Here is a 12,345-nt window from a genome sequence, read left to right on the forward strand (position 1 = left end):
CTTGGGGATGTTATAGTGAAAATGACTTCTTTTTGAGCATGGGTTAGATTAAATGAGAGTTCTCATTTCAATTCGATCTCAGTCATTCAATAAACATTCATTCATTAGCCACCTACTATGTGTTAGACACTGTGCTGATCAGTGGGGATACAAACAAGAGATAAAATATAGTGCTTGTCCTCATGGAACTCATAATCTAATGAGAGAGAGAACGAACAAGATATATATAGAATAAACAGGAAATAATTAAAAGAGGGAAAACAATAGTATTAAAAAGGATTTGGTAAAGGCTTTCTGTGGAAGATGAAATTTCAATTTGAACTAGAACGAAGCCAGGGAAGCCAGCAGGTGGAGATGAGGAGGGAGAACATTCCAAGCATGAGAAACAGCTAGTGAAAATGCCTGGAATTGATAAATGCATTGTCTTGTTTGTAGCATAAGAAGGCAGTCATTGTCACTAGATCAAAAAGTTTGGGGAGGGAGGAGGAAAGAAGGTGTGGTGTGAGTTACAAGAAGACTGGAAAGGTAAAGATAGGGCTAGGTTATAAAGGATTTTAAACAGAAATATAATTGTGGGGGGCTTTCTCTGTGTTATTGTTTTGGAAATTAAGTTTTAATAATTAAAATGGTTCTTCCTTGGAATAATAAATTAAGTTTCTAATTATCTAACTTTTTCTAACAGTTCTGATTCTGATTCCAAGGTAAGTTTTATTTCATATCCTTGACTTTGGTTAAACCAAACTACTTTCAGAATGGATATGGTATTCAAGATTGGTGATGGACAGAAAGAAGGTAGTTTTATAAAAGATAATAGATGAATTAAGATAATTTTCTTATCATACTGCTTTACTCATTTTGATACCAGGAACCTCTAATAGTTTTGAAGACTGTAATCATACTGAATGTGTACACTAATTCCATAATTATGTTTTCATAGTAGTCAAGAAAGAGAGGAACCATGCCAAATATTTCCTCTTTTAAAAAGACTATTGTGCTTTGCTATGCCCTGCTCTCTATTTTGAGCCCAGTTTCCCATCTATAACTTTGTCTTACTTGCAATACAATAAAATTCCAGCCTTTATAACAGAAGAGATGATTTTTTGATCAATAGAAGTCAGCAGCCAAGGCATTTGTGGTTTTTCTCTGGAAAGCATTTGCAGCCACAGGCTCAAAGAAGGAAGAAAGGGATAGGGATTAACTCTCTTCAAGGAAGGTCAAAAACATAATTTAAAAGTGAAGCAAGAGGAGCAGCTGTGTCTGTCAGCCCAATCAAAATTACCAGCTGGAGAATTTACCAGCAATATGAAAACAATATACACCAGATGTCAAACGATGCAACTGTGAGCAAAACATCTTTGAGCATGATGTTGCACTGTTAGTTCTCTTTACTAGCCAGATTTCATGTTAAATATTAAAGAGTCTTCTCTTGGCCACCACCAGCTGGGAATAACAAGAACACTTCCTCAAAAGAGACTTTATAAATATTACTGTACACAACACAATTGGCTTTAATGCTGCATTCAATACCATAAATTTTTTGTTTATCTAAAGGTTATTCTGAATTTGGACTCACATAAAAAGTGATAGAAACTTCAGCATTCTGCATTATAAATCTATAAATGTTTGCAAGGCTCTTAAATAAATTCTATTTGGGTCTTTAAATTTTTTTAAATGGTTTTATAAATTATTTTGAGGGTTTTAAGTTGAAGAAAAAATGCAACTGAAGAATTATAAATTTTTTTAGTTGACTCCAAGAAAGCAAGCTATTGATCTATAAAATTATATTCCTTGAGGACAGATTTCTATTTGTGACTGTGCCCAGCATATTGACCAGAGTAAAAGTTCAATATCTGACTTTAGAATATTAAAAATCATGGCTTATCTGTGTATGGCACTAAGAGTTATGAAGCAAGATGAATATTCCATTCTAGTACCTGTTTATTAACGTGAAGAATTTATTTTTAGAAAATTCTTATGAGAATCAAAATTTCCAAGTTCAAATCTTGAAACTGAGCACTAGATAACTTAGATTTCTATTTTTTAGGAAACTAATTTTAAATTAACCTACAAAAAAACCAAAGTAAAACTAAATGAATAGGTATTAATGGGAAGAAATGTTTTCTACTGAAAGCAGAACAAAGAAATAGGGATCTCAATATTTTTTATAAATGTATTGACTCTTTGAAGTAAGTCTACATGAGAAATTAACCTATAAGTCTATAGGTTCTGAACTCTCAGGAATTCTGCTGGCTAATCACAAAGATAAATAAAATAAGCATTTTTTAATCATGAACATCTAATTAATGATGTTTTTGATACTTGCTAATGATATAGTTTTACTTTATCATAATTTGCTTCCTGAGACTATTTGTCTGAAAAATTTGAAAATATAAGGAAGGATTTAAAAGTAAAAGAAACCTAACTGACCCATTTCAGTAATTCTTAGTTGAAGTGCTGCAATACACAGGAATGTCACACAATACAACGAATTACACGGAGAAACATAAGGAAAGTAAAATGAAATGATAAGGCATAAAATGACCACTACCCATAAATATGCACAGAAATTACAAAAATATAAAATATTTAAATTACTAAAAATTGAATGTTAAGTCACTGAAAAACTACTAAAAATTAGAGAAAAGATAATGAAATGTCTTTCATCATAGCAGAGAAGTGAGAGATAACTAACTGAGACTATTAAATTCGCTCGGACAAAATCTCCGTATCAAATATTCCTAAAAGTTTTTTTTTTTTTTGGTCACAAGGAAATGTTCAAGATGGAAGAGGTAAATAGTAAATAACTATGAGATAAAGACAAAGATAATAAAAGCATGGTTTCTAAAAGTGTATATTCCAAATAAAAATAAAAATTTCCAAAATGAAGTTTAAAGGCTTTTAAGGAAAAAGGAGTCTTAAAAGTTTGTATTTAACTATTTATAAACTATGTAATATAAACTATTTGTAAAGTTTGAAAGAAAAGAAAAATAGTATCAAAGAAATGATACTGTCCCATCAATGCTTAAACAAACAGTTGTTAAATATGACCTTACCAAAACTGGGTCAAGCCTGTAAAATTTCCTCAGGTGTTTCTTTTGATTATCTCATGTCTTCCTTGTTATCACAGCTTTTTCATAGTCCTATTCCATTAAGGAGGACTTCCAAAGTAAAGCACACAAGGAACGTACTTGAATCAAGTTAGCTTGTTATACAATTTTAATGATTCTTCATTTTGAAGGTTACAAAGCAGTTTCTATGTCTTACCTTGGCTTTGCCATCCTGAGCAGACATATATCCAACACACATGCTCTCAGTTGTATGACTCCATAGAAATTCCACTATTGGGGGAAAATACAAATAAATGCATTCAGTTTGAGTATAGAAAAAAATTTTTGCAGCTTAATAGAAGAGCTAAAAATAAATCTTTGCTTTTTAGTATTAGGGTTAAAGATAATATTTCCATAACTATTAATATTCTCCATTTGCTACTTGTTTTAAACTATGAATAAATGTCCAGAACAATTTAATATTTAAAGCTATGAAATACTATTTATTGTGGAACAAAAATTAAACTTAATCCTTGTCAAAATTTATGATTATTTCACATAAGAAATAAAAGCTCTCCTCTTTAAAACCTGCAATATTTTTGTAAAGCCCTGTAAGTATACAAATTGAATGAATATAATGCTATCTAATAGTTTCTTTTAAAAATAATTTTCAATTGCCTCTGAATATAGTAACACACCAACGTGTGCTTTTTGTAAGATAAACTAATAAGCCTTTAAAGAAAATGCCTCTACACCTGTCTTTAAAAAAAATGTCAGAAGTCTATGATGATCAAAATGCATTACTCAACACTGAAGTCTATGAATATTTGGCCATCAGTCTGTTTATATCTATCAGCCAATTAAGCCTGAAGACAAGTGTTTGAATTCAGACACAACTTTAGGATCAGTGATTCTAAGATTTTGAAGCCTTTGCCAGACATCTGTGGAAGAAAAAAACCAGGAGAAAAAAAAAAGAGTTTTCTTTAACTATGTGGCTTACTCCCTCATAATTAATTAATCACCCAATCTGCCAATCTGCTCAGCAGACTCTCAACTGAAGGCCATAAGAAAACACCATCACGCAAGTTAAGCAAGCAAGTTTTTACAGATGGTTTTTCTTCTATACACATCTGCTTTAAACTTGAAAAATCCTAAAATCCAGAGCAAAGTCTGGAGTATTCTAAATCTCCTAACAGTGAAGAGACTCAACAAGTCTTACTGAATTTCCCTCCCTATCATGACAATGCAATTGGATTTGTATACAAAACTGGCATTTCTTCAAATCTACCTTGATCCTTGTTCCCAAGTAAGTAATGATAATCATTAATAAGTCAGCTTTGAAAAATAAAAAAAGAAAAGAAAAAAAATTTTTTTGCTTTGTAGAAAATCCATAAGGTTCTTCAAAATAGCAAAACATCTTGGTAGTTTAAAATGTAAATCAATTTACAAAAAAATTAAGATTACTGGAGTCTTCAAGGATTCTGCTTGTCCCATAATGTGTGAAGGAATATTTCTTTTAATATTGCTTCATTATAATAATCTTAACAAAGCATAGTTATATTCAGTTATTCAGAATGATGAGGAAGAGTGGTTGCCAACTAAAATAAAGTTTGAATTATGAAATATTTTTAAAGAAATACAAAATTATTACTTTTAGAATAGACAGCAAATTAAATAAAAATGAATGAATTGTTTTTGAAAAGAAGTCTTTCAAGGAATTTTAGTAAGAGAATAATAAGCAAGTTACAATTCAGTTTTTATTTATATATGTATACTTCACAGTTACCTGAATAAATCTTAGATTATTCCAAAATATTTTTAACCCTACCCTTCCAAGTAAGAAAAGGCAAATCTCCAACTAGAGACCATGTTCAAATTATCAGATTCTGAATTAACATATTCCAAATTTTTAGAAGTTTATACATATTCATATATTTGTCCTTTTTAAAGGAACCAATATACTTACATGATTAATTTTTCTCCTTTGGTAAGTATTCATTTCCAGTTTCTATTTAAGATCTCAGAAAATGACACCTACTAGATTTTTTTTTAAATGGCTTGGATTATTGTTTAGAATAGTCACAACCCAAAATAATTTACTGTCATAATGAAATCTTTCACCCAAAAAACTTGCCCTAGATAATATTTTCTACTAGAACTAGGAAATAGACAGTAGTAGTAAAGACTACTATTTAGAAATGAAATAATAATATTGGTTGAATCCTTTTGAATTCAAATTTTACTTTATATTAAAATTTAATTTCCAGTATTACTTGAAGAGCAAACTTTAATTCAGCAGCTAGAGGGTATCATGGATAAAGCACTGAAAATGGAATCAGGAAGACTTGAGTTCAGATTTGACCTTGGACACTCATTAGCTATGTGACTTTGGGCAAGTGATTTAACCTCTTTGCCTCGGTTTCCTCATCTGTAAAAAGAGGACAACAATAGTGCCTATTTCCCAGTGTTGTTGTGAAAATCAAATGAGTTAATAATTGCAAAGTGCTTAGAATGGTATTGGGAATTAATAAAAGCTACATAAATGTTAGTTATTTTTAGTACTGGTAGTTTTTTCTCAAAGGTATAACAATAATAGCAATAATATAACTTCTTGTTTGAATCTCAATAATAATTAAAACTCAGAATTTTAATAGAAAAAGAAGCATCCTTTACATTTAAACTGTTCCTATGAGATTAAAACTTTGATTTCTGGTGAATGTGGAAGAATTTCCCATGTCCGCCAAAAATATGGAGAATTTTATTATAGTGGAAGCAAACATAATTAATTCAGTAGATAACACTAATTTGTTATTTTCATTGTGATGGCTAGAATATTTATAATTACACTAACATTTGTAAAACATCAATGCTTTTAAATTATGGGGGAAATTGTTCCTTGGTAACATCAAAAAATAAAAATTGCTCAAATACCTTTTAATATTCATTTATGTAAAAATGAAAGTAAACTCTTTGATATATGTTTATCCACTAACTGGCATCAGAATGTTTCCTGTTGGATGATTATGATATTAGGTAAGGAGTAGTGTTAATATATGGTTACAGTGACACAAACTGTGTTATATAGAGATGTGTAAAACATGTGTTCTACTGAGATGACAGGCTAATGGGTACTGGGAGGAAAATTAGAATGATTTGTACATAATGTTACAGGCCAGTCTCCTTGCAAAATTGTTAAAATTACATTAACTACTTTCAGACTACTGTATTAACCCTTCAGGGTATTCCTCCTGAGAGGTGTTCTACTTAAGTTGTACTGACAACATACTATGTATGACAGTCCTCAACCCAAGTATTGGGGTTCACCTTCTAGTGGTGTTCAAATTGCAACTTCCTCACCTTATGTTCTAGTTAACTACTACTCACACATTGCTTTCTCCCCGCATCTTTCTTCTAAACAAAGAATTTCCCAATAAGTCATCTTAAATTAAGATCAAGCAAGCAAAATTTCCTTAACCAGGGCTATAACAAAGTTTTCTACATCCAAATAGGTTTTGTAGTCTATGCAGATAGAGGAAATCTGATTTTTTCAAAAAGTTTATCCTCCAATTATTAACAATTCTCAGAACAGAATCCCTTGACCATTTAAACCCATTCTGCTTTGCCTTACACCCAAAAAATTTCTTACAAGGAAAATGAGGATCTAAAATGAGAACATTCTTATGATAGAATGTCAAAGCAGTTGGGGCACATAAGCCTTTCAGTCACAGCATACTCTATGCCCTTTAGCACAGTGTTTAAATTATTGTTTATTTAATTTAAAAAATTAAATTCATTTTTAAATGTTAAGAATGAAAAAATATAATTTTTTAAAATTCTCCTCTTAAGGTTTTCCTCAAAACTATTTGAATTGAGTGACCTATTGTAAGTCAGTTAATCTTTGTCTGCATCAGTTTCTTCATATGTAAAATGAAATAATAATATCATATACCTTTCAGGGTTATTGTAAGGATCAAATGAAATATTTGTAAAGTATCTTGCAAACTTTAAAGTATTACATAAATCCTAGAGATATTAATAACACTATTTTTTAAACCCGAATGGCAAGGGCTAGGCTGTAAGTGACTTGCCCAGGGTCACATAGATAGGAATTGTCTGAGGCCAGAGTTGAACCAAGGTCCTACTGACTCCAGGCATGGCATTCCATGCTACCCAGCTATCTAAGATAATTGTTATCAATTTAACTGTAAAGGACTACCCTCCTCCCTAATGAAGCAGTGCTATACTCACTGTGCTTCTTCATAACTACTTTTATAACAATATATTCCATGAAATTCACATAAAATTCATTACTGCCGATTCAATTTGATTCAACAAATTTGTGGGCACTGGGGATGCAGAGAAGAAGAAAATATAATTCCTGACCTGAAGGAGCTTGCATTCTACTTGTCGTGGATACCAGTAGACAAATAATGCAAATACATTTAGAAGGGGAGAAAATGGTGGAGGGACATGGGGGAAGTAAGAGAGTTGGATAAGGGGGTGAGAGAAAACAAGCATTTGTGAAAATTAGGAAAGGTTTTAGTTAGGAGGTAAAACATGGCATAGAAGGTAAAATGTGCCTGAAAAATAACTAGAAATGGGAAACAGAACAAAGAAGTGAAGAATTTCCAAGGCCTATATAAAATTTCAGACTTGAAGGGAAGGAAGATGAACAAGAAAAATGCTGGTTAAATATTATTTTATGTCACATTTTATGGCACGAAAAATCTTGTGAGGTAGATGAGGCAAACTTTTATAACTGAGAAAATTGAGACTCTCACGAACAAGTACCTTACCCAAGGTCACACAAGTAAGTGGCAGAACCAAGCACACAGTTCTTCTGAGCACTAATCAAGATGTAATACGTGCCACAAAAGACTACCTATATTTTCATTTCAGTGTACTGAAAAATGCTTACTATGGTAAGCTACGGGCTGAGGTCAGGATTTTTTTTTTTAAAAAAATTTTATCATTGAGATAAGATTTGTTACAATTAGAGTTTATTCATCTACCAAAAAATTTCCTGAGCAGCATATAACAGTAATTATAGCACCTTTTGGCATATGGAAAATTGAGTCTCTAATTTTTCAAAAATTTGTTGTATTTTGGAAAATTGTCCTAATAAACATTGTTGTTAGTTGAATCAAAATTCGAAGTTCCCGTATCATTCTATTTATGAGAGGACAAGGCAAAGTATGGGCTCCAGGACTGAGATTTTATAGGGATCAATTCTAAATCCATTGACTGCAGATAGAAGGATACATGAGCCATGTTCTGGTACAGAAAAAAGGAAGAATAATGCTTGAAGGCACATATAAGAAGGTGGCTAATGGTATAGAAGTATTAAAACTAAAAATTTAGACTAGAAAAAAATGAAACTTAAGTTTCTAAAAAGATCAAAAGAATATGAACATGTACAGATACTACTAGAACTCACTTCTAAAACTAAGCTAATATAACTTAAATAGCAAAGTTAAAATATTATGTTATTAATTCACTTTATAAATGAGGCAAAATTATTTCATCTTCCTGCATCACTTTCATCTTTAAAATGGGGAAAATATTAAGCAATCTTATAGGAATATTGTCAATCTCAGCAATAAGAAAGTAGTTTAAATTAAATAACAAGTACTGCCCCTACCCCACAATGTCACTAGGCCCCTCCCACCCAACAGGTGTCTTTAATTTTATTTGAAAAACAGACTTCTTATTTGCTTCAAGGAAAACCTGCTTTTTCTGCAAAAAGACTAAAAATCTGGTTTACTCTTATTGAAAAGTCACATTCTGAGAAGGTTTCTGTGTTTTCAATTTAAAAAAAATTAAATGGTCAAATTTTAACGTAGTGTAAATGCAGACTGAATTGCCTAGTCACAACTGCTTAAAAATAGAGTGTACTATGTAATGGAAATAAGTGATATTGCCGGGTGCCACAAGAATATATCTCCTTTGAAGTGCATGTGTTTATAAATACTTGCCAAATTTTTAATGCCAGTAAAACCAAAAGGCGGTTTGGAATTTTTACTTACAGTAAAATGACCTTTTATCTTTTTAATGTTCCAGGAAGCATCAACTCAACCTAACAGTTTTTTTTTAATTTATTTTTAAAGCACAGCATGCTTTGGTAACAACAACAAAAATTAATCATTAAAACAATTTTTCTTCTTCTGAAAAAGGAAAAAAACTTACTAGCCTGAAGTTGCAATTGATAAACTTCAGAATTTATCATATTAAATGGAAAATGATAAAGGAATTTAGCATTTAGCATATCATCATATGAACTGATTAAAATTATAGAATACTGTTTAGATAGTAGAATTTAATGTCCCTTTTTAGTACAATCTTTTTGCTGACAACAGTAGTCTTTTTTTTTTAATCTAGATTTTCACTCAAGGAATATTTCAATCTCTGCTTTTCTCTCACTGACCTCCAATTAACAATAATGTTGTCTTTGTAGAAGGGCTACTGCCAAAGATTCATTGCATTTCCAATATAAATCCTATTGCCTTACATCCCTAATGCTTGCACATTCTCAGCTTTTGTTTTTCCTAGCTGTCAACAATCCACGCAAAACCATGCAGCCTGTTTCTCATCTTGCTCTGTCTCCCAAAAGGGCTGATCCAAAGATGGAGCTCCTGCTCACTTCAAAGGGAGTTAGTTCTGTGCTCAGATCAGTTCCACAGAGGCAGTGAATAACACAAGAAATGGGGCCATGTTGAGAGATTAGGAATTTATCCCAGATAATTATATTTTCATGAACTCTAATTAAATGTATCTAATCACAAGCTTAAAATGAGAGAGAACTCATTATTTTCTTCTCTGGAAAGCTCTTTGTGCTTTTGTTTACATATTTATTAACCATGCTATGTACAGCGACACCAATAAAGCCCATCTGTAAGGGCCTGGAAAACACATGTAAAGTACATAACGGTACCCTAGCAGGTAAAATTATATTGTTTTTCTCTTAAGAGCTGAGAGAAAATGAATTCTTTTCAGCTGTTTCATTCCATGGGCAGGCATTTGTTTTGCTTTAAAACTGTGATTCTCCATCCATGCCTTGCCAGCTTTTCATTACTGTGAGGTGGGTGTTGCAACAATGTTCACATCCAAATTGTCCATTTATGAGATCATTTGCAAGTCCCTGTCTTCTGCTCTCCTTTTCGGATACTTCTGAACTTTGCTGCCTCCTCCTGCCTTCACTCATTACCAAGCACTGAATGCCCATAACATTTCTTTTTTAAAAGGTTACAAGGATAGTATATTCTGTGGCAATTCAAATTGGAAATACAGTAACAACATTTTCTTCTTCTACTAAAGCAGAATTATTGAAGCTAGCTTATGCTTTTACTTCACCTTGGGGGGAAAAAGCTAGCTCTTTTTATTATTCTACATCCAAAGTGGAGTCACATTTTATACAGGCATGCAGGGTTGGATTCTAAAGTCAGCAAAGTTAGATTCTAAAGTCAGCATTTAAAGTACAAATCCAATATTCAAAATTACCCTTTAAAACCATCAAATCACCTATATCTTTACAACTATTTTAGCTGGAAAGGGGTTAAGCTCTTTTTACAAGAAAGTAATTTGTATCAGAGAATAGATCTGTCTCAGATGATTGCTATGGAAATAGAATACAAAATTTATTTTTCATATATCCTGCTAAGTCACTGATCAGGAAAAGAGGCTTTGAACTCAAATAGAGGGGAAAAAAGCAGTGAATAAAACTAACAAAAAATAGATGTTACAGAAAAATATTCTCACATTGGCATGACTGTATTCAGACACAACAAAACTGTCTTTCATTCTAGTTCACAATGAGTCAAGAAAAGACATAAGTCATAAGGAACATAACAAGGGCCTTCAAAGTTGTCAATCACATAAGCCCAACCAGAATAGAGTGTGAGTGAAAGAAGTACTGATCCTAAATCACACAGTGAGGCCAACAAGTTCATAGAGCAGATTCCTACTTCCCATCTCTTCCTCACTTCAAACCCTACAATGCTGAGTGGAATAATAACAGAATCCCTCTCTCTGTTTTTGTCTCTTCCTTTCCTTCCTGCTATATAATTAAATTCAGATAAACTTCATGTGAGTAAAATGTGATTTGAATATATTTATTTTGCATCAATTGTTACCAAGCTTTTAAAAAGAATACCTAAATTTCAGGGTCTTATTATATATGGATTCTGATAATAATGAATTATTCATGAACTCAAGACTCTATTGCAAATGATCAGTTAGGCATATGAGTCTCTTGGGCTTTCACAAAATCATCCTAGACAGGAATGGGAACTGATTCATGATGTTTTCTCTTTTAATTCAATCTCTACAGTGCCTGCACCTCAGAGCTATTAAGATAAGGTTCCTTTTGCCTCCCTACCACTGCCAGCAGTCCTTGTCTGGCCTAGAGGGATCCTGACTCCTTTTCAAATTCTCTTGACTTTGGTGTGGACATGCCCTTTGACAAGCCATGAAGATCACACAAGTAAAATGTAATTATGGTTCTGGAATAAAAGGATTGTATCATTTTAAAATTTTTGTCTCTTTCTGTGCTCCGCCCAATGCCTTGTACATAGTAGGCACTTGACATATGTTTGAACTGTTGAACTGAAGATGGAGTTTTCAAAAGGATTTTATTAGCAGCTAAAGGAAATGATCCAACATAAAACCAGTTCATAGAACTGACTAGGACTGAAATGTTAAAGAGGATAGGAACCTCTTATCCTGTTACATCTTCAACCTCTCCATAAATGGCTGACACAGTTTCTGAAGCTAAATAGTCCTGTCCTAATTTAAGACTTCTTCGTCTTGTGCTGCCAAACAGTTTGCTATCATACTAACTCAGGGGGAAAAAAAGCTACAGCACATGCTTTCTGTGGTCATCTCTAGATGCAATTGCTTCACAATTGATATCCCTTCTTGAAATCTTGTCAACAAATTCCAGAATCATGTTTAAGGTGCCCCTAATCCTTCAAATTTCCAACACTCCATTCTACTCCCACAAACTTAGATGTATAAGTAAGGGAAGTCATTTCATGACAAAAGGTGAATGCAAGTAAAAAAGTCTTCTGAATGTTGGATAAGGTAAAGGAGAAAGGAAAGCATTCCTTAAGGAGTATGAGAGTGGGAATACTAAAAGAGAGGAGAGGTAGAGAGGAGAGGAAGAGGGAGAGGAAAAGGAAAAGGAAAAGGAAAAGAAAGAGGGAGAGTGAGGGAGGGAAAGACAGGGGGGGGGAAGGGGAGAGAGACAGAGAGAGAGAGAGAGAAAGAGAGAGACAGAGAGAGAGAGAGAGAGAGAAGAGAG

The 12,345-nt window shown here is 32.5% G+C and overlaps 1 protein-coding gene across 2 annotated transcripts in view; it reads right to left on the reverse strand.

Annotated features, from left to right (window-relative positions):
* TASP1 (taspase 1) overlaps nt 1–12,345 on the reverse strand; it is a 282,501-nt gene that overhangs the window by 37,858 nt on the left and 232,298 nt on the right. For both annotated transcript variants that reach the window (XM_044663409.1, XM_044663408.1), the window contains one exon: nt 3,265–3,338. In XM_044663409.1, coding sequence (XP_044519344.1) covers nt 3,265–3,338 — 74 coding nt within the window. The remainder of the gene's footprint in view (nt 1–3,264; nt 3,339–12,345) is intronic.

The sequence above is a fragment of the Gracilinanus agilis genome, chromosome 2 (assembly GCF_016433145.1).
Source record: "Gracilinanus agilis isolate LMUSP501 chromosome 2, AgileGrace, whole genome shotgun sequence".
Taxonomy (NCBI): Eukaryota; Metazoa; Chordata; class Mammalia; order Didelphimorphia; family Didelphidae; genus Gracilinanus; species Gracilinanus agilis.